The sequence below is a fragment of the Drosophila novamexicana genome, unplaced genomic scaffold (assembly GCF_003285875.2).
Source record: "Drosophila novamexicana strain 15010-1031.04,08,12 unplaced genomic scaffold, DnovRS2.1 tig00001624-arrow-arrow-pilon, whole genome shotgun sequence".
NCBI lineage: Eukaryota > Metazoa > Arthropoda > Insecta > Diptera > Drosophilidae > Drosophila > Drosophila novamexicana.
In genome coordinates this window covers 104,978-132,055 of record NW_020824870.1, presented here as the reverse complement: position 1 = coordinate 132,055, position 27,078 = coordinate 104,978, and the positions used below count along the sequence as shown (strand labels likewise).

At 39.2% G+C, this 27,078-nt stretch overlaps 3 protein-coding genes across 11 annotated transcripts; 1 reads left to right on the top strand and 2 right to left on the bottom strand.

The window, feature by feature from the left end:
• Positions 1-13: 13 nt before the first annotated feature.
• Positions 14-13,712, bottom strand: LOC115768090 (nucleosome-remodeling factor subunit NURF301). 5 transcript variants are annotated; one of them, XM_030712567.1, is made up of 12 exons: positions 12,662-13,116; positions 8,217-12,137; positions 7,773-8,153; positions 7,410-7,718; positions 5,922-7,352; positions 5,720-5,853; positions 2,098-2,827; positions 1,474-2,029; positions 1,275-1,418; positions 854-1,217; positions 701-785; positions 14-637 (listed from the first exon to the last, which is right to left on the bottom strand). In XM_030712567.1, exons 1-12 carry the CDS (start codon positions 12,948-12,950, stop codon positions 432-434), a joined length of 8,550 nt encoding a protein of 2,849 aa, XP_030568427.1. In that variant the 5' UTR covers positions 12,951-13,116; the 3' UTR covers positions 14-431. The 5 variants fall into 5 exon arrangements, with proteins under 5 accessions (XP_030568427.1, XP_030568426.1, XP_030568428.1 ...); XM_030712566.1 differs by having other exon boundaries at positions 5,922-7,718; XM_030712568.1 differs by having other exon boundaries at positions 2,098-2,446; positions 5,922-7,718.
• A 424-nt stretch (positions 13,713-14,136) lies between these two features.
• On the top strand, positions 14,137-17,877 carry LOC115768069 (probable G-protein coupled receptor Mth-like 14). Of its 4 annotated transcripts, none has more exons than XM_030712525.1 (7): positions 14,137-14,432; positions 15,742-15,903; positions 15,966-16,371; positions 16,563-17,265; positions 17,334-17,467; positions 17,523-17,608; positions 17,664-17,877. In XM_030712525.1, the coding sequence occupies exons 2-7, from the start codon at positions 15,867-15,869 to the stop codon at positions 17,840-17,842; spliced, it is 1,545 nt and encodes a 514-aa protein (XP_030568385.1). In that variant the 5' UTR covers positions 14,137-14,432; positions 15,742-15,866; the 3' UTR covers positions 17,843-17,877. The 4 variants fall into 4 exon arrangements, with proteins under 4 accessions (XP_030568385.1, XP_030568382.1, XP_030568384.1 ...); XM_030712522.1 differs by having other exon boundaries at positions 14,138-14,432; positions 15,961-16,371; XM_030712524.1 differs by having other exon boundaries at positions 14,140-14,432; positions 15,961-16,371; positions 16,578-17,265.
• A 288-nt stretch (positions 17,878-18,165) lies between these two features.
• Positions 18,166-27,011, bottom strand: LOC115768068 (disco-interacting protein 2). 2 transcript variants are annotated; one of them, XM_030712520.1, is made up of 16 exons: positions 26,619-27,011; positions 25,692-25,763; positions 25,189-25,611; positions 24,744-25,126; positions 23,795-23,885; positions 23,175-23,727; positions 22,780-23,117; positions 21,211-22,536; positions 20,563-20,723; positions 20,381-20,462; positions 20,221-20,325; positions 19,790-20,159; positions 19,069-19,729; positions 18,563-19,011; positions 18,352-18,500; positions 18,166-18,291 (listed from the first exon to the last, which is right to left on the bottom strand). In XM_030712520.1, the coding sequence occupies exons 1-16, from the start codon at positions 26,719-26,721 to the stop codon at positions 18,188-18,190; spliced, it is 5,370 nt and encodes a 1,789-aa protein (XP_030568380.1). In that variant the 5' UTR covers positions 26,722-27,011; the 3' UTR covers positions 18,166-18,187. The 2 variants fall into 2 exon arrangements, with proteins under 2 accessions (XP_030568380.1, XP_030568381.1); XM_030712521.1 differs by having other exon boundaries at positions 20,563-20,672.
• Between the last annotated feature and the right edge of the window lie 67 nt (positions 27,012-27,078).

The window sequence follows — 27,078 nt, the reverse complement described above, 5'->3', positions numbered from 1 at the left end:
CTACATATGTATCAAAACAAATGCATGTGTGTGTTTATTTACATCTTATTTTGGGCTGTACATAGGCAAAACTACTTAGATTGTTATTAATAATTTTCTTCACATTAAATTGAACTTAAATCTGCTCGATATTAAATACGAAATCCATTTTTTTGTTATATATGATAAAAGAATACTACTACTTATATTAGCTTCAGTTAATTATGTATATATAATATATACTTATATATATATGTATATACACAGTAATATGTATATCAGAGCGGCTATACTCTACGTATGTATGTTTTGTTGTAGTGAAAGAATTTAGTTTATTTTACCTATATGAAAATCATAATTTTAGTTTTCAATAATGATTTTGTTAAACCCAGCTTAATCCAGTGTAACATTTTCCAATTTTACCAACAATCAATGCTTCGCTTATATGTATTTCAATTACCTTGACCAACAATATTTTCTCGAAAACTTTTGATCTTTTGTACAAAGAACGATTCAAGTGCTTCAGCGCACTTATAGAATGAGGATTCCTTTGGGTTATAATAGCGGCAGTTATCAAATATTTTTGTCATATCGCCAATGAATTCAGCGAGCTTAGTGTAGGTGTTTGATTCGAGTTTGGTTTCCATCTGCTTGAGATCTGTGAAAAATAGAAACAACTTTTTGAAAACGATTTCAATTATTGTAGCAATTTCCAATATACCCATGGGCTCCTTTATCACTTTGTAATAGTCCGGCGCCTCTTCCGGATCAACCGGTTCCATAAATGGCCAGGCACTTTTGTGGGACTGTAACAAGAGTATTTCTGCTACATAAGAAAAAACCAATTTGGATATTATATTAATCGATTGGCTACCTGTATTTGCTTAATCAAGCTTTTGAGTTCAACAACTTCATTTTGCGTTAGACTTTTTATATTTGCGGTGTTTGCGTCCGAATTTCGCTGACATTCTGGGCAGACATATTCGTCAATGTACTCAGCCTCGCTCTGGACGATACCTACGCAACGACCATGGAACCAGTCCTGGCATTTATCACAGCAAATATAAAATTGTGACTCATCGTAGGGCTGACGACAGCTACAATAAAGCTGTTGAGTTTCACGCGCTTTCTGACAATCGGTACAAATGAATTCTGTTAGTTTTTTGGACGCCTCTTCGGTAATGTTGACACAGTCACCATGGAACCAATTGCTGCACAAGTCGCAGCCGACATAAAACCTACAAGAAGAAGGTATGCTTAAGTCAAGTCCGTAAGTGGTTTAAATGTGGACTTACTTAGTGTCATCATAGGGCTTACGGCATATACAATATAACTTCTCCCTTTTCCTAGTCATCTTCTTAGGCCGACCAACAGCGTGTCTGTTATGCAGCATAGGTGGCTCCGTTCCAAGACTGCGGCCCATAGATGGTTTGGAGTGTCTGCAATTTAATGTGAATTGTATGTCCCGTTCAAATTATTTAAATTTCCACTTACCGCTTGTGTTCATTATTCTGATCCACCAGACGTTCAGTAAACACTGAAGTACACTCGTTTTCAGTCGTTTTCTCTGGTGTCGTTGTGCTCATGGCGCGCACGTGTCGCTTGACTTTGGCCTCCACTTCCTCACGGATTTCATTTTGCAAATTGCGTTCCAACAGGGATCGTTTGCGTAAGATGCTTTTCTTAAGCAAATCTTTATGACGCTCCAATTGCGTTTGTTTTGGTTCACTTATATTTGCTGCATCCTCCAAAGGCAGATGCTTACGATTATTTTTAACTGCGCTATTGTGGTTAACACTGGGTAAACCATGATGACGCTTCGATGGAGTACGTATTTTCCACTCATCATCATCGGTATTATTATGCCGTGACGTAGTGCGTCGACGATTAGAAGTGCTGGCGCCTTCAACTATGGAATTTGATCTGTTCGTTGATGGCGTCCATTCGCCCAGGTTTTGAGAATTTTGTTGCTCCTGCTTCATACGCATGTTGACCAATTTCTCTTTTAGCTCGGGACTCAGATTACCTTGGTTTAGTACATTTGTAATGGCTGCGATTATAAATAATAGCGATTTATTACACACATGAAATTTTTTATATATTAAGGATTCTGCCTACTTTCTTGTATATAGCCGCTAGTGACGACAAAATTTTCCGTTTGCTCATTCTCGACGCCTTGTATCAAGGATGTGCCACAGAGATCTGTTGCTGATACTATGGAATAATCTACGTTTTCCTGTGCCACAGTTGTTCCAGATGCGTTGTAGTTGTTGTTGTGTGTGGTGCTATTATGCTTATCAGCTTGGGCAAGGCTACTGGGCTCGACGTCAATACTGCTGCTGCTGTTGCCGGTGGCACATGTGCTGTTTGTTGCGGGACAACTGTCGTTTGGGGCAGTCTCCTCATTATTAGCTGTAGGCGCGGTGGCGTCGTTCTCGGTATTGTTGTTGCTGGTCTTATCGTTGGTCTGCAATATATATCGATTGACGGCTTTAGCACTATCAAATTCATTTAATTGCTGAATATGATCATGGTTAGCTTTAACGTTAACTATAGGTAGGTCCTGAGGTTGCACATTCCGCTCTTCTTCTGACTTAAAACTAACTTCATTATTGCATGCATCATCATTTGTACAAACTCTATCTTGATATTGGTTCACCTCCTCCGTAGTTTCGATTATCGTCTCAGCTGTTAGTGGTGAAAAAGTCACCGATTTTTCCTTTGTACGAGGCGGACTGCATACAACAATAATTTCATCATCATCATCATTATTATCAGGTTTAGATTCATCGCCATCTTGTACTAAATAATTTGAGCTTACAACATATACAATTGAGATGCCACCAACCTATTTGTTTTTTTTTTTTTTTTTTTTTTTGTTTGTTTTTATAGGAAGTGACCAATAACATTATTCACATAATATTTATTAAATCATTAGTTCGTTAGTCTCTATAAAAAATTGTATATACAATATTTACTTAAATAATGTTTAATGGTAGATATGATGATCACCTACCTGGCTTTAATCAGAGATCAGTTGTAGTATTTATTCCAGGCAACCTTTTACGATTTTGTTATGGTTTGTAGTTTGTGGTTGAGATGTTGTAGTTTGACGAAGAGATTAACACGTGAATTTTTGGGAGTTGTAGTTGTTGACACACGGATTTTTAGGCAATTCGTTTATTACGTTTGGATTTTATAAGTATTGGCAGCATGGATTTTATTTTAAAGGGTATTCGAAATTAATTTTTAATGGTACAAAGTTAGTTCTTTAAAAAGATTTGATTTTGTAAAGCTTGCTTTTAAAATATGTATAATGAAAATTGCGGCAAAAATGTTTTAGCGTCTTTTTGTGTACTTTGTGAACGAGTTGTGATTGATTGATTGCGTGTGTATGTGTGTGAAACTCAGGTATTTCAGTAATCGCTTAGATTGTTTTTTAACAAGTGTAAAAATTTATTTCGATTTAGATGAGATGATTACAAATATGGTTAAGCCTTTGTGTTATATTTCGAAGATTTTCTTCATACAAAATCTAGCTTACATGCGCTTACGCGGGGCGGAGGGGGCTAGTTGGAACGGAGTAATTCGTCGTTTAGTTTGCCATGTGGTATTAAGGACCAGCACTGCCTCCGATTTATGAATATTTAATAAGTCAGCCAACTAAAACTCTGTGTGTGGGTTAATCTCTTCAGCAATATTTTTTATATATATTAATTGTTCATGTTTTCATTTGATTTTTCTTACGATTTTCTTTTAAAAGCAAATTTAAGTTTGGCCATGGAAAAACAACAAATTTTGTTTGGTCTATTTGTTTTGTACTCTAATTCAACTGATTTCTGATTAAAGTCATATATGTTATTTGTTTAACATATGTAAATCGATTTTTATATATTTAGCATACATTGGATTACAACGATTTCTTTTCATACATACATACATGTGCAGAATATGTATATGTATGTATATACATTATATAGTTATAGAAAGCGAGCGCTTTTCGTCAACACAAAGGCCAATTTGCAAATAATCATCCAACTAACTCAGAAACAAAAATTTACGCACCAATTTTAATACATTGTGCATATTCTTATGGTTCATATTAAACTAAGGGAAACAGGGGGCTTTGATAATGGAGTATATATTCGTAAAAAGTCAAAGCCTCAGATATAAGTTTAATATATATGAAATAGAAACACGCGTTTTTATTTTTCGAGAAATTCAAGAAAATTTTTCAGTGTGTGGAGAAAAGTGTATTAAACTAATGTAGTTATTTAACTAACACACCTCGAGTAAACAATTAGGAGACACAGTTCTGCTGCAATTTTTGTTCCTTATATATTTATAATGAATATTTGGTTTTGTCTTTAAATTACTTGTTTCCATAATGTTACAGTTTTAAATACTCAAATTTAATATTTGCAAACTTGTTTATCTATATTTTGCATTAGCATTAATTCAATTGAAAATAACGAATTTAATAATTTGAAAATAATATAAAAATAATTTATTCTATTTTTCTGTTCCCATTATTTAACATTTACAATCACTATGCGATTTAAAAAGTTGTAAATGTATTTAATTTTTATAATTAGTTTTTGTTATTTATTTATTTTTTCTTTTTTGTATCTCAGAAGCATCTATCAATATAAGAAGTGAGAATTAATAAATGTCCACCTATATAATTAATATGGTCTGCGCTTGAGTATATTGTATGAAAAGAAACAGGGTTGGTCATCGTTATTTTGTATATTTCATACATATTTTTATTGCAAAAAGCGCTTTACATACATTACAAGTAACATAGACAATAGAGATAGAGTTAAAACCAAATGAAACTAGGCAAGAAAATTCTATACGCATGCAGCGTCTTGTCTAATACTTTTGCCCTGGTCGCTAAAATTACGTCACAGTCTGTTTAATTGCTCGCTAAAAAATTAAATACGTTATAGGTAAAACTCATTTGAAATGTGTGCTGCTATGTGCTGAACCAATTCTATATGTTTTATCGTCTATCTTCTATCTTGTTTTTTGTTTTCTTAATATTATCGATAAGTTGTAAACTGGCATTACATTAAATTTACATCTCTAATTTTATAAACATAATAAAATTACTTAATGAAACGAATTAAATAAATACGTATAATTATAATCATAATCAATTTTCAAAAATGCACTTTATAGAATATTCACCAACTGCATCTAATTGTTAATGAGTCTGTCTGTGTATATGTGCGTTTGTGTGTGTATGTTGCAGAATTAGTTGACAAATAATTATATTGCAAAATTAAGCCTTTTGTTGTGCAATTTTTAACCAAACAAATCATTTATATCTTGTTGGACGTTTGTTGGAAATGGCTCGAATCACACTTGTACATGCCATTAAGGAATGTGCATAGTACGTACAAGGCGCAAAGCGTATGAGCCATAATCATATGCAATTTGCTTTTTCGCTTGTAGAGTATTCCATACAAAAGAGTTTAACAAATAATTGATAGTTATCAAACAAAACTTTTCTAATAAATAAATGAAAATTACTTCAAATCATAGCAAGATGCGTTATGTTCTGTGGTAAATGTTAACTTAAATTACATTTTACAAAATTAATTAAAATAACAGGTGTCTTGGAAATTTTTCGATTGTTTGGTCGATCGGTACAACCGCTGCCTACTGTCTATAAAGTGCTTAAGAGTTCCGCGCTCTCTCGCCCTTATATGATTTGCATTTAAAAGCTACTCACTTGTTGATGTGTCGCCGTTTGATGAACAGGCGTTAACGGCGGCGGCTGTGACGACTGTGCCGCTGTTTCCGGTTGCACGGCTAAATAGATTTTTGTGGGGCCTAAGACGCCTAGCTTGCCATTAGATTCTTGAGCTAAGCATGAGTAAAAAGAATAAATCAATTTAGAACTTGCTAGCAGCTTTAGAGTATTAGAAATTCACCTTTCATTAGCTGCTGCTTGACCTGCGTTTGTACTAGCTGCAGTTGTTGTGCTGTAAAGTCGTTGCCTACTAGCCCTTGCAACACTATACGTGGTCCGTGCTCTGTTTGCAATACTTGTGCCGTGACACATTTAATAACCGTGCCAGGTGGCTGATTCTGGAGGAGACTCTCTTCAACGCTTAAGGGCTGTTGTGCTGGTGTCTGCTGGACCACTTGCTGCACAATGTGCTGCTGCTGTTGTGGTTGCACTTGCTGTTGCTGCATAACAACTTGTTGTGGACTTTGTTGTACAACACTTTGCTGCTGCGGCTGTTTAGTAGGGGAGGCTTGCGGACTTGCTTGAGATACTGCAGGCGTTGCATTGTTAGTCACAATATGGGCATTGCCATCGCCCTGATGCTTAATATGTGCCACAATTTGCGCTTGATTGTTACCCAACGGCTTGACAATCACTTGCTGTCCATTAATAGTCGCCACTTGTAGCTTGCCTTGCGCCAGCTGCTGAGCTAACGTCGAATTCGGCACTAGCACTTGCTGCGTGGTTGTCTCATTGCTCTCTGTGGTACTGCTCTGGGGTTTCTCTTCAATTGTTTGATGTTGCTGCTGCTGCACCACCAGCTGCTTAACCAACTTTGTTTGCGTTGTGGCTGTTGATTGAACTGTTTGATTGGCTTGTACCACATATTGTTGCTGTGGTTGAACGATGTGCTGCTGCTGTTGTTGTTGCTGTGTTTGTATTTGCTGTTGTACCATTTGTAGGGCTTGACTTTGCGGTACACTCCGTTGAGTAACGATCGTTTGACCTGGACTTAATATTATTCGCTGCCCGCCAACAACAATTTGTTGTTGTACGTTGCTCGTGTTGACAATTTGCTGTATCACTTTTTGTGTAGGCTGGCTGCCCATCTGTTGATTCACCACAATTTGTTGCTGTTGCTGTGGTGCCTGCTGTTGGATGTGTTGTTGAATTGTTTGTGTCTGAACAATTTGCTGTTGTTGGACAGTTGCAGTGCCTTGTTGCTGTTGTGGTTGACTTGGCGATGCAGATATGATCACCTTTTGGCCTTGCGATCCTTGCGTGACCAACAACTTTGATCCGGGCTGTACAAATACTTGCTGATTCGGTGCAGCGGCGGTTACAACTTTCGGCACTAATTTTTGCACGGTAGGCGAAGCGGTGCTCGTCTGACCTGTTTGTTGCTGTTGCTGCTGCGCAAGTAAAAGTTTGTTTTTTACTTGTGCTAAAGGTAGCGTTACGCGTTGTGACGATGCGAGGGCTTGCGCACCCGGTGATTTAGCAATGTTAACATGTTTCATTGCAATTTGTTTAATCACTGGAGATGATGAATTTACTGCAGTCGTCGTTGTTGCCACTGCGTGTGATGCTGCAGGTGTTGTAATTGTTTTGATTGGCAGTTTTCCTTTGACACCTGAATTACAAAAATAGAAGGTTAAATGCAAATTAAATAATTGCTTGTTGGACTCACTTGATGTTACTGTGTTTGATGTTGTTGTCGTTAAGACATGTAGTTTGCCGTCCGGCATTTGTACCAATTGCTGACCTGGATTTAGTCCACGGACGCTTACTTTGCCGTCGGGCCCACGTATGATTTGTACTTTATGTGGCGTGGAAGCGGGTGTCGTTGATGTTGCATTTGTAGACGAGGCGGGGCTTGTTGTTGATGAAGTTGATGTCGAACTTCGCGCTAATTGCGTACCGGCTTGCTGTATGATGCGCGTCGTACCATCCGGATTTTTTACTATCACACGTCTACTACCAATTACTTGTCCCTTAACTGTAAAAGCTGATTATAGATAAATCTTAAAAAAGTATAATTTCCATAATTTACCAGGTGTTGATGATCGAATAACTTCGTTAACGCCAATTACTTTACGTTGTTGATGTGCCGCTCGTTGAAGTTTCAACTGTTGTTCCATTTTATCCTTGACGTCTTCCCCCGGTTTCGGCGCCAATAGAACTCGTCCACCTCCTGGACTTCCAACAGAGGACGCATTAGGACCGGAGCCGTTATTCGATTCAAGTTGCCGCGAGGTCACGGAACGAGTCACCGTAGCAAGGCGTGCCTTCTCTTGCTTCTCACCAATAAATTTAATTTCCCATAGCTCGAGCTTATCCTCATCTACCCACTCCTCGCTTATTTGTGGCTCTGTTGGCTGCGGTGATTCGGCACGCTTTCTTTTTCGCAGACCCGACCGTATTGATGTAACCTCTAAGTGAGTCGATTATTAACAAAAAATATCATTGTTACCTAAAGTTAAATAAAATTTCTTACCCCTAATTGTCTTTGGCATTTCTAATGGTATAACAACCTTCCGTCGAAGGTAGCTCGTCTTCTCGCCATATCGACCGGCGTGACGCAGCTTTAGCAATTCCAATGTGACAATCTCATTCTCCGTTGTAACCTGATGTTTGCCATCAGTGGATGGCGGTTTGGCAATCATATCATCCCACCGTAGACAAGACCATAATATTCTTAACTGCAATGCTATGCACGACAAAGTTGTCGCATTAGATGTACGATATGACCAGCACGTGCGGAACAGTGGCCTAGAGCACTGATACTGCCAAATTGAGTTATTTTTGGCGGCATGGTGAAAGCCACTTGCCGGAGCTTTACCGCCCAGTCGGGATAGCTTAAGCAGCTCGAAACGTGGTAAAATCAAAAGGCTTCTCTTTTGTTTATGAGTTAGGAAATTTGAGATGAGCGGATAGCGCGCATACGATGACTTCTTAACGACTGTTGCTTTATCATCAGCTTTTACTGATTGCTCGTACAATTTGGACTCATCACGCAAGAGATAGACACGCCCCCGTGTTGAAGTTGCAGAGTATACACGCTCATTACCACTTTCGAAATACTCTCGTTCGTATTTAGTGACATCCTCACGCTTAACCGGACGCTGAGTGATGGGAAATCGACGATTTTGCTTGTTGAGAGGTATATCTTTATCCAAGGTTTGATCTAAAACATCTTTAGTGCCAATATATGCCTTTTTAGGTTTTAGTGTGCGTTTCCGACGCAAACCGGGAAAACTATCAATTTCATCGATATTTGCCGTTGAGCTCGGAACGCTCGCTGCCACGGCTAATGAATCTTCTGTGCTCTCAATTTCAACATTGCTGCACACGTCCATATTCTCGATGTAGTCCATTTTGTCCGAGTCTTGCGTGTTTGAATCGGGATGTAAGTTACTAGCAGAATTTTGCTCTTCCACCTTAACTGTTACTTTATTCGCATCCTCGGGTTCGCTCTGCAAACAATCCGTAATCAGATGACTACTAAAGGTTATAGCATGCGCACGCGCCTGCTCCCAGTCTTGCAGCAAGTCGAGAGGGGCCTCCGCTTCAGATAATTTGTGATCCTCAGACTCATCAATTGCCAGCTGAGCAGACTCCTTCTTGCCTTCTGTCAATTTCTGTTCAAGTATGGACGGCTTTTTTACTGCACCCAAAATTGCTGCCACCGTCTCCTTTGAGCCATTTCCCGCAGTGTGTGCCTTTCGTAGTAGCAACAGCAGCTCCTTTTTTGCACGCGCCTTTTGCAGACATAGAGGCGAGTAGCAAGTGTTTTGGGTTATTTGTGAAACGGCGTTTGAGTTTGTATTGCATTCCTTTGTGTAGCAGCGGAAGGTTTTAGCGTAGCGGTTTAGTTGACTGAATTGCAAACGAACTGTTTGTATTTGCTTGGCAAGGGAGTTGACGAGATCCAAGTTAACGTTGCATGCAATACTTTTGCCTGAGGATTCAGTGAGGCGCATTAAACGCTTCTCCAGATACGTTTGCTTGCTAGTGCCAGTCCCAGCAATTGATGGTATTAAAAGCGGCTTAACATCTCCATCACTATCTGATTTCATTGCAATTTTTTGCTCAACTTCTGCTAATTTGGTGCGTCTCTCCAGCAAATCATCCAAGCGACATTTGCGCGCCACCTTTGGATAATAGATGCGACCAGGTTCATTTAAAGCTTTGCTTACATCAATGATCCCATTCACTCGCTCACCAACGTCTTGGATGACATTGACGTGTGTGTATTGCTCGGGCAAATAATGGCACACCTGACCCGCCTCGTGGACTGACTTACATTGCTGTATAAAGCGATGAGTTCGAGGATCAACAAGGATAACTTCGTTTACATTCTGCTCTTCGCCCAACGTGTAGTGCACATAGATGCGATTGTGTGACAGAGGCTGAGCACGGGTCCGTCGGACACGAACTCCGCACCGTCGACTGCTAGATAGCCAGAGCCAACCCCATTGGCCATGCACCCGATACTCCTCGCCCTTCTGCTTCCATACCTGGTGCTTCAAGCCCAGAGAATATTTGATGTAATTGAATGCGAGGCGATTGCGCTCCTCTTCATCGTCGCGTTCACGTTTTTCACGTTTTTCTTGTTTCTTGCGTTCTTCGCGCTCGGCGCTTGTGATGCGTTGCAAGTGCATGTGTCCAAGCTGTTCGTGCCACACATTTGCAAAAACTACGTTTTTAAGGGATGCTTGAAACAACAACATAACAGCAGCAAAATCAGTGGCCCGTTTGGCATTCATTACAGCAGTATTCCACATTTTTTTGTTGTTCAACCAATTGGTATTCATAAAAGAGGCCGCTATATTCGATTCAAAATTGAGCAGGGTTTGTCGCAGTGTTGTTATAATATTATCGCATGTTCCCATTGTAATGCCAATCCATTTGAAATCGGAGGCAGTAGTCAGGGAAAATTTGTGGGATAGGTGACGTCGTTTATCGCGTTCCTCATTCCGTTGTGGCTTGTTTAGCGCTATGGGATTAGTGGCATATTGGTTAACATAATTCTTAAAGCCCTGTTCCATACCCAGCTTAAAGTAGAGTGTGCCACTATTTAATTGATTCGTCTTTTGACGTGTTACCATTTTGTTCTCTTCAGCTTTCTTTGCGATTTCAGCTGCCTGGTCATCACTTTCTTCGGCTAGAGTATCGGCCGGCTTTTTTTCGAGAAGTTCTTGTGTAGCCTCTTGCTCTAGATCTAATAAGGTGCGCTTGTTATGTTTGTGCTCATTGGTGAGCGACTCTGTTAGTTTCATTTGCCGCTCTATTTCTTCCTGGCGGTCGGTTAACTGGGAGTAAAGCCGAGTCTCCAACTCTGCAGCATCTAAACGTTTTAGTAGCAATTCAAATTTTGCTCTTGTGCTATAGTACCAACAAGTGCCGTCCATCTGATCTTCAACAAATATGCGCCGCGCAATAAACCAGTACTTGCGGCCATGTCGATCTACGCCGAGAGTATCGTGACGTATAAGGACGCCCTGTTTCTCCTGCGTCAGGATACAATCCATAACGCCAGTAACCTTATGTGATCGGCAGAGACCACACTGCCAGTCCTCAGTCGGTACATCGTTCATGGGTGGATCTACACACTCCAAGTGATAGACTGCAGGGCATGTTTCACAACACAGCAAATCCCCCAGGCGATGGCAGACGCGACAATGATCATCATAGTGAATGGGACCTTCCTGCACCATCACGTCGCGCACTGAGTTTGCAGTTAGAAATTGATCGCCCAAAAACTGTAACACCACCAAACGATGCTCAACGCCATTATAGGGATATTCGCCTGTGCTCAGTATTTTATAAACATTACGATCGAATTCTCTGTCACTTTCCACATAGCTGCGCAACACCTCTGGCCATGTGATTGCATCTATCAGGTATAAACTGATATTAACTGTATCCTTTTGATCAAGTGGCCCAAAGTGTGTGCCCTGTACATCCTCCTCACGTAATATCGCCTTCAGAAGCATTATGTGAATATCCGTGAGTAGTGCACTCTGCTCCTCGCAGACTAAAGCCGCACAAAAGTCCTCAAAGCGAAAGGGCGAGAGTCGCACCAGGTGGCGGAAGCGTCTCAATACTTCATAAATACTTAAAGCGCGCAAAACATGCGCATTGTCTATAAATAAATCCTCGGACGAATCGGGTAATTCGAGAGCCGCATATTCTCGACCCTCTTGCAGCCAAATCGGCTCCGGACTTGGTGGACGCGATAAGCGGCCAAGCCCGTTTTGTGTAAAGCTGCAGACTGAAAATTCGGACTCACTCTCATTGGCTGCATCTAAACTCTCGTCGTCGCTCGGCGTAAGTAACAAATCATCTTCATTATCCGTTTTTTCCTCATCCGAATCTCCGAAATCCGAGCCATAATGATACTCCGACTCGAAACCTATCACAATTCAAAGGGAAAACAATTAAATATACATTTGTATGGGATTTGTGTATACCTCTGCCTATGTGTTCAACATTTACCTTTTAAACGACCAGAGCTGTCTGTCATTTTAAACCCCTCTTCTTTCTATTACTATTCTTAGCTTTAAACCAGAGTTGGTAAATCTTCGTTTGAAAAAAATCTAAAGTAAATATAAGACTTTAGTCGCTCCTTTTGCGCTTTTCTTTCCTTTGGGTATTTTCTTTCGACTAACAGCGTTGCAATTAATTACAATTTGTAGAATTTACTTTAAAAATCAAGGACAATAGAACATTACTTTACTTGTCAATCGGAATAGAATTTTACCAATTTGCTTTATTTCAAGAGTTTGACAAGTTTTCTAAAGGCTGCTGAGTCTACAATAAGCCCCCCAGATAGTAATATATGTACAAGTATTCATAAGGAAAAGCTTGCTCCAATACTAATATAGATGTTCCCAATGTAGTTCTTAGACTTAGCTTGGTATTTCTAATAATATTTACCTTTTCTGCCTGAATAATTGTTAGCGCTGGCGTTAGCGTGGACATTTGATTTACGTCCCCGTCCACGTTTGACGCCGCTGCCGCGACCACTACGATTGTTGTGGCTCCCGCGACTGCACTCATCGCTTTGTGGAGAGATGCAACGTGACGCTGATGGAGTACTTGGCTGGGATTTTCCTTCACTGAGATATTTCGGCTTCTTGAGCATATGATAGTTGAAACGCCCCGATGAGCGCTCATTTGGCGTCTTTGGCGGGCGTCCACGTTTCCGGCTACCGCGACCACTCATTATATTCTGATCAGCCTTTGCGTCGTTATGCTCAATGCCTTAGCCACCCACTTTCTGCTTAAAACTATCGTACGTGCGTGTGTGAAAGTGTAAGCGTGTGAACGTACTGTAGTACCTCAAATACGATTTATTTTCTTTTAGTTCTTCTTGAAAAAACGCACATTATCTAAAACAAAATAAAGATTGTTAACACAAAAACAATTTGCTGGCAACTGTAACAGCAACTGTAACTAGCACTCGCTCGCGTTCATTTGCGCATACAGTTGTATTGGCGCATATATGTATGTATATACATGTGCGGAAAAAATCGATAAAATTCACAAAATCTTTAAGAAATGCCATTTTGTTTACAAATCACATATTGAAAAAGTTGCTAATTGCTTGTATGGCGCCAAAATCACACGCACATACACGCACACACATACATACACATATATATCCATTCAAATCACACAGTTAAGGATGCTTTGCCCTGAGCCTGGTTTGGCAAATTATACATTCTCAATGCTTAATACAGTGCTGGGTACTCGACACTCACAATTCTTCGTGTCTGCCTATGTGTTTTGAATAGGTGTATGTGTGTGTGTGTGTGTGTGTGTGTGTGTGGAGCTAAAGCCAACGCACATTGTCCGCCATTTATAAAACCGAAAAATTTTTTACAGACAGCCACAATAGTGTGTGATTAACACAATTGACATTACTATTTAATGTCATTTACCCATTGCACTTAGCATCACATAGCGGACGCGTTGTAATATTTTTTAAAATATTATTTAACTGTTTTTAAGCAAACTGTTGGAGTGACTTTTACCTTACATTTTACTTCTGCACTAACAGCCCGAATAGCGTACAGTCAGCCAATCACAGCGCGTCTTTCATTTGCTAATGCCGCAAGCGACACCTAGTAGTCGTTTAACGTACTAAAGTACACATGGTTGCATGCGAGTCATGCGCACTGATGCAATAGATGTTGTTATCGATATTTGGACACGGAATCTTGGAATTTCAAATTCGCAATCGAGTGATGATTGTGCCGGCTTTGTTTTTTTTTTTCTTTTAGTGCAATTAACTCTTTCTTAGTACTTAGAACCATAAATTAAATAGTTCCTTTTGTTATTTGACTTTAAATAAAAAAAAAGATTTTGTAGCCCTGCCATATTCTTCATTATCTTATCAGTAAACTATGCGCCTATAGCACTTATGTGCAGACGCTTTATTCGCTAGTATTACTTCATTGTGCGTTCTCGTCGGATGCATTTTAAAAATAATTTCTTAAATGTTGGATACAAAGTCTTTTCATAAAATGCTTACAATTGATAATTAGTGGCTTGTCGATACCTCGCCATAAAAAATAATTTACATGTTAAACGGAAAAAACAATTCCGTTTATTAGCATATGAGAGAAAACGATTTCAGATAAAGATTCGTTTCCAAAACATATACACCTGTCTCCCTTAATGCCTTTTATCCACAAGTTCATTTGTAAGTATATACTTATAATAGTTATTATAACAAGCACCAACTGTGGGTTGTGTTCCGTAGTTATTACAGTGTTATATTACAAACACATCTCTCCCCCTATATTGGGCTGTTTCTTTGCTTATCATTGCATTTATTAATAATTTGTTCACTGACTTTAGTTGGAATTTATATATAAAGATACAAATGTAGGTAGGGTATAACAAAAATTTTTGATCAGCACATTCTTATTAATATGACGTCATGTGTGTGTGCGTTTGATATTTTGAGTAAGCAGGGGAAAGATAATACTTTTTTTGTATGTTGGTGGGTAGAGAGAGAAATTAAAGACGCATACAAAATTACATAGATAGTTTTAAGGGTTCTTATGTATGTTACCTATAGTGAAGAATACGGTAAATAACTTAAATATTAGTTGGATCATCGTAATAAGCGAATCGCGTTAATTATTTCATAAAGCATATCATAACACTGACATCAGAAAATTATTATGTTAGTTTAGACGAAACAAAACGGGAGTTGTGCTTCTATCACGACTCTTTATACATATGTATGTATTAACAATATTATGTATTAACAATATTAATGGAGGGAGTAGTGCAGAAATCCGATGCAACTGTTCAAACAAAGCATTTTAATGGTGATATTACTCACATCTTGGGAAACTACATAGAAGATTTTACCGCACAATAGCAGTTTTCTATGTTTTTCTTTTTATATACTCTCGACAGAAGAAGCTTACATTTGTTTTATGTATCTATGTTCTTCATACCAAATGAACAGAATATTTTGTCAAATAGGAACCAACTTCAAAATATCTTTTCTATGTCAGCTATATGACGTGGTTCGATATTAATAAGATTTTGCAAATATATGAGGACCTTTGTGAAACTTATAAATCTCGATTTTGGTTAAGTTACCTTAATAAAAAAAAGGATCGTTTCTATTGCAGCTTTAAGATGTTGAGACTAATTCGCATAGAATCACACAGACGGACAGACGGTCATGGCAATAACAACTTGGTTGCTTTGGCTTTGAGTATGTGTACTTTCTGGGTTTTCAGATGTCTGATTCTATGGGTTACACATTTTATAACAAAATTATAGTACACTTTACAGGAGTATAAAAACGAAAATGTATGTATGGACGGGCAGGATTTTCTTCTATATTAATCAGGGCTGCAAATCAAAAACAAAATCGGCTGTCCTTTGTTTACATTTTCAAAATATTAAACAATTCAATTTAAAATTTTTTTATAGGTGGCCAAAGCCCCGAATTGCACCCTTGTTTTTAATGTATTGTTTCTTTCCAGTTTAAAAAAAATATACAATATTTTTAACATGGGGTCCAACTATCAGAAAATCAGATGGCAATTTTATTTTAAATTATATCTAACCACATATATTTGCATTCTTTTGGTTATGAGTAAAGCTGAAGATGTTCCAAATGCCACGGACGTATATGATACTAACAGGTTCTAATATTAATGAGCCTTTTATACCGATAAATTAAATAACCGTCTTTTCTATAGCACAGGCACGACATTTGGGCAATTAAACAATCTAAGCTCTAGCGAATTTGATACAATTTCAACTCCAAATGTCGCTGCTAGTAATATATCAACACCGGCCCCGACAGCGGACACAAGCATGCGAATTCCACAGATCACATCAATACAAAGTCAAAACCAACCCGTTGACTGTTCACAGCGTGAAAAATCAAGAAAACAGCCAATAGCTATATCGACCTCAAGATTACGGAAGTGCTGTCCGCTTGGAGAGAACCTAGACTTTTATCGCGAAAACCAAAGTGATTCAATGTGTGATAACGCCGTATTAAATTTTGAACCAACTGTCATAAGTGCGGTACTTTTTGACAATTGCATTGAAGATTTGGAAATACCTACAATATTGCCCTATGAAATTGGCAATCCATGTAATAGGTAAGTTTACTCCGTACAATTATTTTTTGCAGCCTGCAAAGCTTTTTTCTCAAAAATAAGTTTCATCAGAAACTATAATAGTTACAACTACCTTACTTATTCTGATACTAGTAATCATTTCTTTTAGTCCCAGGCATGCAACACATTGCGATATATGTTTAGAACTCTGAAACTCTTTGTATTTATTGCAGTGTTACCTTTTTCAGCTCGTTTCAATACGAAGATCCGGAAGACCTGTTTTTTGTATTGCAGGATGGGTCGCTGTTGATCATCGACAAAAACGGAAATGAGTCTTACACAGTAGAGGAAAATTACTGCTTGGACCAAGATAAATCTGGCCATATGTTAGCATTTATATGCATCACCCAAGTTGAAGAGGTTTCCAAAGCGAAGATTATCATTGTAGCCGTGATGATGCTCATAAGCATGCCTTGCCTACTCTTGGTTAGTTATTTGCATCTGACTTTGCATCTATTGCGCAATTTGCATGGGTGGTCCTTGGCATTGATGTCCTTGTGCTTAGCCTGCGGCTATTTTGTGCACTCGGTGGTGCACATATACGGAATACCAGCGGGTGGCTCCATTGGATACGTTATACAGTTCTTTATATTAAGTTTTTTCTTCTGGTACTTCTGCATTTGCTGTAATGTGCTCGTGAATATTTGGTACAAACTGCCCCACTACGTACAATTTTCTAAGATGTGGACAATTTTGAACTTTGGAGCATATTGTGTATTCGCTATTACTGGACCAGCGATTCTAGTCTCGCTGACTGTGCAAAAGGGGCTGCCGGGAATGCCTTCATATTTTCAGCAGGGACTCACGGAATCAATTCGAGAATCCCAACGTTACTTCATACCACCAGTATCTACACTATTAGGTCTTAGTTTCCTTGTGAGTCGATGCAATAAAAAGAACATAAATTATTAGAAGACAAATATATTAATACTAATCGTTTTTAGGCAATGATAATATCGTTCTTTGGCTTTCAACGAATAAAAACTGATGGTTACCTGCGTGCCGATAAGGATGAAAAGATTGATTCTACTCCAATTCGTCAGTTTGATCAGCAGAAATACGAGGATGTCAAAAAAGAGTAAGTTACTGCAATCCCTTTATGTATTAATTTTAATCTGTAAACCCATAAATAGCGCAAAATGTGTAGCTTTTTTGGGAATTATTATAATACTAGCTTGGCTATTCGAAATAGTAACCTTTTACTCGCCTGGAAATGAAGGTAATATATTAGTGATAAAATATTAGAATATCATATAACTGCATTTATATTTTAGTTTATTTATTACTCTGTGATATGATAAATGGACTTCAGGGCCTGTGGATAATGCTAATATTTCTTGTAGTACGTAGACGACGCACTATAATACTTCGTTGGTGGTATGATCGCGGTACGCATACCATTGTTGAGGGCACAGAAATGCAACCAGTTAACAAAACAGTGAATCCTACATAAGAAATTAATCATAACTCATTAATATATATATAAATTGTTTATTGCATTTCACAAAGAAAGTTGTTAATATTGTTTTTGTTGTCACTTTCATACATTGAGTGTGATTGAGTTTAAATGTGGTTGCGGAGGTAAAAGAGAGACTGAGGGATAATCATTTTTAAGGAAAAAGCAATTTAGTTCGGTTATTTGATGTTGATGTCACTAAGTTTAAATCATGCAAATCTAAATGTTTTTTCGGTTTTTTCTTCGCGATTACAAGGAAAATTCATTATATGGTGATGAATAAATAATTGTTTTTCATACGTATGCATTTCAATTGCGCATCATTTAGCACTATAATACTATTTACATATTGTATGCAACGTAAATGGGATCTAATTGATCGGCCAGAAAACCATCCCGTAAATGCATACGTTGCTTTTCTCCACGACTGTTAATGGGAACAACACCTGAAATACAATTGCAAGTCGTTTATTAAAAATGCTTATTTGGTATTAAAGGCAATTTACCAGGATCAACCACCACAACAACGCCAACAATGAGCTGGTGCTCTTCCAGAACAGTGTTTGTAACTAAGGGCACCAAATCGAGCGCCTCCGATTCGTTACCATCAAGTTCTACAACTACAACCAATAAATTTGTCCATGTAAACACCGCGCTGTGGGGTAGTACTTATTGATTCATTTTTAGTGTTCCGGAAATGGGACTTGTAAAACTTACCATTCGGCAATTTTCTTATGACAGCGTAGTACCGAATTTTCAATATCTATTGGATGATAGTTCATGCCTCGCAACGAAATCACTTCGTCTAAAGCACCAACCACATAAACAGCATCGTGCAATTCCTGATCATTTGAATTAACGGCACCTCCCACAAGGCTATGCTCAGAATTACCACCCAGGGAAGTATTTGAAAAGTTTAATTGTAGTTGGCTCATGGAGTTTAAGGACTCTGTGTCACTATCACGACTTGCTACACTTGGTGTGGTTTCATCTAATATAGAAGCTGCTTGAGAGCATTCTGTTCGCCGTAGGAAACCCAAATAGCCGGTACGTGCATACATTTCGGAGGTGGCTCCAGTGACCAATTTTGCATTGAAATGATCATTATAGTCTGTCTCATCGCCATAGATGGTAAAGTAACCATTTGCATTGTGTGGGGCTTGGACCTACACAAAAAGATAATTATACTTGACTACGTGTTTAGTTTAATAGAAAAAGCTTACCCAAATTTCACCTAAATGTGAATCGCCGCAGTGTCCTTTAGTTTCTGGATTTGCTATGATAACTTTCACACCAGGTAGCAGCTTGCCAGATTCAATTAGGCATAATGAGTTGGGTGCGCCTCGCTCCACCAATGCAACGCGATTATTGCGCAATGCCCTAAGATCTACATACACCTGTGCACTCTCTGCTGAGCTAGCACCCTGAACACATATGGCTGGGTTAACGCGGCATCCAAAGGAGGTTGATACGCAGCGTGTATTCAGTCCAAGTCCCTGGAATAATTTGCAAAACTGTTGGGTCAGTGTCACTCGCGGACGCTCTTCACCAACAACCACGCACGTGCGCACGCATCTTAGATCGACATTACGTTGTTTGAGCGAGGGCACGGAATTACTCAACGCTTTAGTACATAGCTCAATCACACCATAAGAACAAAAGGTATCGCGTACGCGATGCTGGGAGAGCGTTGAAAGCCACAGACTGGGATTGGCCTCTACTTCATAAGGGGCAATGAGAATGGAATGGTGGCCGCTGTATACCCCAATAAGAGTCCACATTACAAAGCCAAGGCCACAATACGGATCCAGACATAAGGCGACATGACGTGAAGGATACAACTCACAAGCCAGCTTTAAGCTGGCGCACAGACTAGACAGAGATCTGTTATACAAATATATCATGTTAGATTTAAGAAAGGATAGCTGTTTGGTGGTTTCTTACCGATGAGTTATGTTGACACCACTTAAACGACCACATGTGGACACACTGAAATCTAAATAGGCGCTGGAGTCCAACGAGACTGTGGCTATGCCAGCCAATTTACGCTTTGGGTTATCATCGATATCTAGTATGGGTGGCCACGTCTTTGGATCAATTGATGACGCGGCCTCTCTTGATTTCAATAACTTAATAATTGGTTGAATAGAGAGCACAATTCCGCTTTTGGAAACATCGACAATCATGCGAACAGTGGGTAACGTTGTGATTAAATTTTGTGGATGCGGTGGTCTAATTGTTATAGGTATTGCCCCAAGATAAAGACATCCATAGAATGCGCACAGCAAATCCAAGCCAGGTGGAAATATGAGTGCTAGAAAAAGAAAAATTATAGTTTCATCTTGTACGACTTTAAATATATAATCTAAACTTACCAACATGATCACCTGGTTCAATTTTGCCTCGTTCTTGCAACAATGCAGCTATCTTTTCAGCTCGTTTGTGCAACTCAGAGCAGGTCAGCGTTTTTGCTATAGCTCCTGCGCAAATAAATTGCGTTTACAATGAAGAATTATTAACAATACTCGGACTTACCCTTTGCATTAAGCAACGTAAATATTATGTGATCTGGAGAGGTGTTTGCTCGCCAGCGTAAGACGCCAGTTATTAATTGGGGCTGATAGGATTAATGATAATTAGTTATAAATAATAAGTGTAACTAATACTTAATAATAATCATTAAACCTACCTTACTTAATGATAATCATATGACCTACCTTACGTTCCCCGTCTTCAGCCATTCCTACATCGCGCCCGTGTGCAACAGCCAAACGATTGCCCTGCACTAAATTTCCGACCATGACGGAGGCGGGTCCTACACCCGTGTCTGTAATACCACAGCCAGATGATGAGCTTAGTTTTGCAGTAGTTTGCACACCTTTTTGATTTTTTTTATGTTGGTTAGTAGTGGAATGGTTTGTTGTTTTTGTACAAGGATTTGAATTGATATGCAATAACAGTATATGAGATATAAGTTGTATATATGAATTAATTTCAAACGATTTGTGAATTTGTTAATTGAAAGCAATGCAATGCAATTAGTTTAGTTGACATATTTTGAGTTGTTTTGTTTGTCGTTTTTATAATACAGTGTTATTGTTTTTGTAGTTATTGAGGTGAGTGTTGTTGTTGTTTATTAGTGGTGCGTATTTATTGTAGTGGGCATAGTGGGAAGCAACCGCAGCAGTTCATTGTTGTTGTAGTTGTAGTTGTTTGTTGTTGGTGATTAATAAAAAAGAGGAAAACAATATTTGTATTTTTATCAGACACGAATGTATAAAGAAAGCATAGATAGGAACCAATAAAGCCAATGGATTAACAATAGGTTATATACTACCCGCTTAGCCAAAACAAAGATCACTCACCTTGATGCAATTCTCGCGGCTTTGGTAGATTGGTGACGCATGTGTGTGGACACATTAAAACATTTGCCGGATGGAGTGAACCCTCCAGAAAACGACGCCTCGCTTCGCATAAATGTATTCCCCCAAGTGGTGTCTTCGGCAAATGATTTGGTGGAACAAGTGCCAAACAATAAATTCCAACCTGATGTATGGAATCAACTGCTTGGAGCACACGTGACATCCACTGGAAACTTTCCTCCTCCGAGCAGTCAGGTCGTTGCTCGGCTATGACACAGACGCGCTCATCGCGCAAAACTTTAATGCTGAATACGGCAATGCGCCCTCTATAGATAAATCGCATGGGTTCGACAGCTAGCACTGTTGCAATGATGTCATCGGCGTTGTGCTTGCGACCAGTAACAGTCATAAGGCCGTCGCGTGATCCGCACACAAAAACCAAGCCACCGGGTCCAAGGAAGCCTAAGAGCCCTGAACGTACATAATATTCCTCGCTAATAGGCTTGGGTGTACTAGCAATTGTACCGCCCCCGTCTTTTGGTTGCTCTGGATCTTCAAGGAGCGGTTGGACTCTAAATGTCGAGTTGGTCATTCCATCGAGTCCAAAGTAACTGGCACCAGTTGAGCCACTGGTCACACATATTTCGCCGACTTGATCCGTTTTACACAGCACCGGTGCGCCTTCAGAGCGGACAACCACCATTTGTGCGGCTGGCATAACCTGTCCGCAGTCTTGTAATGTAAGGGAAGTCAAAGAGTCTTCGCTATCAACACGCACGACGCCGTGCGAAAGGGCGGCCATGGATAACACGCCGCGTCCAGTAGCTGACTGACAGAATCCAGTGGTAGACGAGCGACCTGGCCGACGCAGAGAAACTGTAAAGACCTCTGAGCTGCTGGCGCAGGGGCAAATGGCGTCCGATCGCAGACCTTTTGCTTGGAATACATTCAAAAACTGATCGCATGATGACAATGACCAGGGATTGGCACCATCGGCAACAAGCAGCATGCGCAGTGAAGCTAATGAGATATCCTTGTGATCCTTAGTGGCTAATAAGCCCCAGTGCAGATCTCGGCTCTTTACGAGACAGCAAGAAGCACGATGTTTTGTTATTAACTGCATCCAAGATGAGGGCCGCAGCTTCATCAGAGCATAGGGAATGAACACCACATGCATGCCATTGAGTATAGATGTCAAAACAGCATGCCACAAGCCAACTTCTCGTTTAAAGTCCAATACACAGACAATTGTTTCACCCTCAGTGTAATGACAGGCCATTGTCAGAGCACGACAGTGATTTATCATGGCAGCGCGACTAACAGTGATGCCTGAAATAAAAATTTTATATATGAATACTAAATTAATATATTATCCAAAAAGGAAGTAATTATATCTGGTGAGCAATTCGTTTATAAGTAACTATGATTAAATATGCTTTAGGATGCAAAAATATGAAAATCAAAGCACGCGAATCAATCAAGGAAGGGCAGCTTAGTATTTTTCTTGCGGCTATAAGCCTGGAATATTCCATATGAATTTGTAATAATGTAACATTTTTATTATAAACTTACCCATTACACTGCCCTCTTTATCAGTAGTATACTCAATATACGCAGCAGCCGTATCTTCAACGCGCAAATTGCCTACATTAAAGTCTTTGGGTGGTTTGGGCAAATGCTCAGTAACAAACCATTGTAATCTTGGCCAGCCTTTCAGTTTCGCTATCTCACCAGTTGCAGACTTGGGCAGACCCTTTAAACAAGCCTCTGAGGTGAGTGCCACGGTTATAGCACATGAACTTAGTAAAAATCCCACTTGCTGTGGTGGAGTGTCCGAGCTTGAAAGCGGTAACTCAATTGGCAAAGGCACCAAACCACGAAACATGCATCCATACCACGCAGTTATGAAGCTAAAGAATTCTCAAGAATATTAATGCCGTAAAAAATAATTGTATCATAAATCTCACCTTAAGGGATCATTATTTGGATACACTAGGGCTACACGATCTCCTGGTTTTAGTGTGACCTGTTCGGGACCTTTACTGAATATCTTTGTGGATAGCGCATAAGCGATTTTTTGTGCACGCGAAAGTAGTTTCCCATATGTAAGGGTTGTGGTTATTTTACCGTTAGGATCTAATACCGTAGCCATCGAGCTTTTAAATGAATTCATTCCATAGCGTTGAAGTGCACACTCTAATGTACGTGGTAAGCCAGCTGGTATAGAAAGTTGTTCACCTTGCACCGGAGTCATGGTGCTGCCCTCGGGCTTGGGTGCATTCGGATCCTTGGGATTAGCAGCAATCTCAAGCTCGATGTCGTTGTCCTCATAGAACTCGGGTAGCGGCCGTCGTTTTGGTCTTTTAAGGGTATTCAGCAACTGTTGAATCTTGGCCGATACTTTCCACTTTCCATTAGCATCTGTTTCATTAAGCTCTGTTTGAGAGACGTTAACATAACGTGTAACTCGGTCTGCAATGCGATGAGCGTTGTTGAACTGGGTTATGTCTGGTGCATTAACTGTTTGGAATATTAAATAAATTAATAATTGGTTCCAATTAATGAAGTAAACGACTACTATACTTACAATGCTTCTGTTTATAAGCTTTATCAGTAAATTCATTATCTCTTTTATATCCAATTGGTGGTGACTCTGTGCTCGAGGTGTCCGATGTAGGCTGGCCATATAAATTACAATTAAACAATTAAATTGTAAAAAATAAAAAGTATATGCAATTCACAACGAGAAAGAAAGGCTATTTTCGGCACGGCGAAGATCTAATACCCTTGCAAATCCAACCTTTTCATAATGCTTATAGTGCTGTGCCCGTATCTAAGAAGCACAAGGAAAATAGTTAATGCCGAGTTTGGTCAAGATATCTTGATAAACAAAAAAGGTTTTTAATCAAAAACCTAGTTTTCGACCGATCGCTCCTATGGCAGCTATATAATGTAGTGGTCCGATCTTAATAGGATTTTGCATATATATGAGGAGCTTAGTAAAACTAATAATTGCCGAGTTTGGTCAAGATATCTTGATAAACAAAATGTTTTTTTATGCAAAAACTTATTTTTCGACCGATCGTTCCTATGGCAGCTATATGATATAGTGGTCCGATCCAGCTGATTTTCACATATGTGCTGCGTGCAACAGAAAGAGGGACTTCTGCAAAGTATCATTAAGATAGCTTTAAAACTGAGAGACTAGTTCGCATAGAAACAGACAGACGGACAGACGGTCAGACGGACATGGCTCTATCGACTCGGCTGTTGATGCTGATCAAGAATATACATACAAAATTATAATACCCTCTGCAAGGGTATAAAAAGAAAGCACTCTATATGTGCGTGTACATTTGTTATGATGATCTACCGTGATGATAATGGATAATCAAATACAAATATTCTGGTTCTTATCAATGTATATATTATCAACTGTTACCAGTCAGAGTCACCAATGGATTGAACCAAACAATAATTGAACAAAAATAATAATAATTGCAAAAAAATGCTACTCTTAGCACTTGTGTACCCACCAGAGGCGGCAAATTCTGCGGTGGACGTCGTTCTGCTGCGCTGCCCGACAAACTATATTTTTGAATTGGCGCTTGAGATTGTTTGACATCATGCCGTAAGTGCTGTTGCTGTGCGATCATCGATGATTCACGTATTGGTGGCTTAATGATTGGTTCCGGAGGCTGCATATTCTTACTTATATGATCCCGTGGATAATTATATTCCTTGTCCGGTGAAATAAGCTCCTCTGGTATCGATTCGTCATCACTGGATGAGTCCAATTCATCGTTACACCCAGGGCTGCGATTAAGCACGGAACTCCGTTTTGAGGGCATTGGCAAGCTAGGCTTTGGCCGACCTTTCAGCGCAGCCAGTGCCTGTTGTACAGCTTCCTGTCGAACCTCTTTAAAAAAAAATATGTGTCAATTCCATGATGAAATATACCGTTTATTATAGTAGATCTACCGGAATGATATCGCTTCTCATTGTGCGTTACTTTACGTTGTGTTCGCCGTTGTCGACTTTGGCTGCTATTTGTTGGGGGATGTGGTGCATGGTTTTGAAAGGTGTTTGGCTCGCGTGTGTTTTGATAGCCGGGATCTCCTACGGCACCGCCTTGGGGTCGCATATTCTCATAGCCAGGTACACCACCTTCGCTCTGAGGTGTTGACGATGATATTGATATGGCTGAGCTCGGCTGATGAAAGTCTGATTTTTTGGAATGCCTTTGTTGTGATGAGGGTAATGAAGGTACTTCAGTCACATAACTATACCCCTCACTAGAGACAATGACGCCATCATTGTTTACGTTGCTGTTGCTATTGTTGGACTCTTTAATGTTGTAGTATGGCGGTGGCGGCAAGTTCTTTGCTTTCTCCACATCGTTTACTATTAAGAATCACGTTGCTCCCATTAATATATTTATATTCCCAAACCAAAGTTAGCATACACATGCTAAGATTACTTACATTCCTGTTTCTTCAGGAAGGGTTGCAATAACTTTGTCCGTTTCTTTTCGTATCCTTTTTGGGTAATGTCACCTAAAAAAAATACAAAATATGATCATTTGAATTGAAGGCTTTTATTAAAACCTGTGCTTGGCATGACTGTTATATGTATGTACATACGAATTACTATTATGTGAACATCTATACATATATACAAATTAAACCAAGCAAATACCGATATCTGAAATGGTCGTTATATTAAGCCAAAGCCAAAGCCAAAATTTAAATAATTACACTTTCTACTTAATATTCATAACTTATACCTAAATCATATCTACATGCTTATAAGCATTCAATTTGAGCTATCTTTAAGCAGATAAACCACATCTATAAGATATGCCATGTACATCGTTAATTGGTTTTGCTATGAATGTATGTATCTATATACACATACGAAGTTAATCTACCTCTTTAAAAAATTAAGGAGCCCCATCTGTTATATGTAGATATTTAAATAGATGTCGTATCATGTCATATGCATTCAGTCCTATAAATTGTATGTACTATTAGCACATGTGTAATCACGCAGGCACATATGTAAGTACATGCATGTATGTATGTACGTGTTTGCAGACACATGTCGTTTATCCCACAAAACCGCACACAACCAGACGCGTTATATCAATAGCAGTTAATGGGGTTGGCGCGATGACAAAGACCCCCTGTTTCTGCCTGTCCCTTTATCTACAACAGTAGCTGTATCTGTAGTGCTGAGTTTGTTGCTTCAAGTATTAGTTGGAATGCAGACATGACCTATAACAGACTACTACTACATCATGTTTCAGATATACATTAGATTTTTATGCTGGGCCAGGAGAAAGAAATAAAATTAACCCCATAGGAAATTACAACATGTCTAAATTGTACGTATACGATTCAGAATGATACCTTCAGATAACTCTAAATCCAATTCGGCCAATTTTTCGCGTACATCAGATGGTAGCGATGAGACGAGGTCCATCCCCAAAAAGTTGGCAGCCATCGCAGACATTTTTGCTGTGGACCGCTGTTATGTTTCTTAATGGTTGGAGTTATATGTTAGTACATAAGAATGTACATACAAAAGTATGTAACTTAACATACACACGCGCACAGACATACACACACACCGCTACTTTGCAACTTTGTTTCTAAAACTCGATCGATTTTCAATACATTATTGAGTAAAATTAACGAGGCTGGTATTTCGTCGAAGCTTAGTGCTTAATACAATAATTTTTTCACATTTAACTTAATATTTTGCATTATGCTCGCGCAAATTAACACATCACCCTATGTCAAATAGCCCTAACAGCAACCGCACCGACAAACGCGTATATATAAACAAAGAAAAAGTAGAAACTACAAT

Bases quoted from the DNA above. Each gene is read 5' to 3' on its own strand.
- LOC115768068 (XM_030712520.1), bottom strand. From the start codon at position 26,721: ATGTCTGCGATGGCTGCCAACTTTTTGGGGATGGACCTCGTCTCATCG. The intron at 25,612-25,691 runs GTAAGTAATCTT...GATTCTTAATAG, and splicing joins CTTCCTGAAGAAACAGGAAT to TAAACGATGTGGAGAAAGCA. The intron at 19,730-19,789 runs GTAAGAAACCAC...TTTGTATAACAG, and splicing joins GGTGTCAACATAACTCATCG to ATCTCTGTCTAGTCTGTGCG.
- LOC115768069 (XM_030712522.1), top strand. From the start codon at position 15,770: ATGGGGTCCAACTATCAGAAAATCAGATGGCAATTTTATTTTAAATTA. The intron at 16,372-16,562 runs GTAAGTTTACTC...TATTTATTGCAG, and splicing joins ATTGGCAATCCATGTAATAG to TGTTACCTTTTTCAGCTCGT. The intron at 17,468-17,522 runs GTAAGTTACTGC...ACCCATAAATAG, and splicing joins TACGAGGATGTCAAAAAAGA to CGCAAAATGTGTAGCTTTTT.
- LOC115768090 (XM_030712566.1), bottom strand. From the start codon at position 12,950: ATGAGTGGTCGCGGTAGCCGGAAACGTGGACGCCCGCCAAAGACGCCA. The intron at 7,719-7,772 runs GTAAATTATGGA...CAGCTTTTACAG, and splicing joins TATTCGATCATCAACACCTG to TTAAGGGACAAGTAATTGGT. The intron at 1,218-1,274 runs GTAAGTCCACAT...TTCTTCTTGTAG, and splicing joins AAGCCCTATGATGACACTAA to GTTTTATGTCGGCTGCGACT.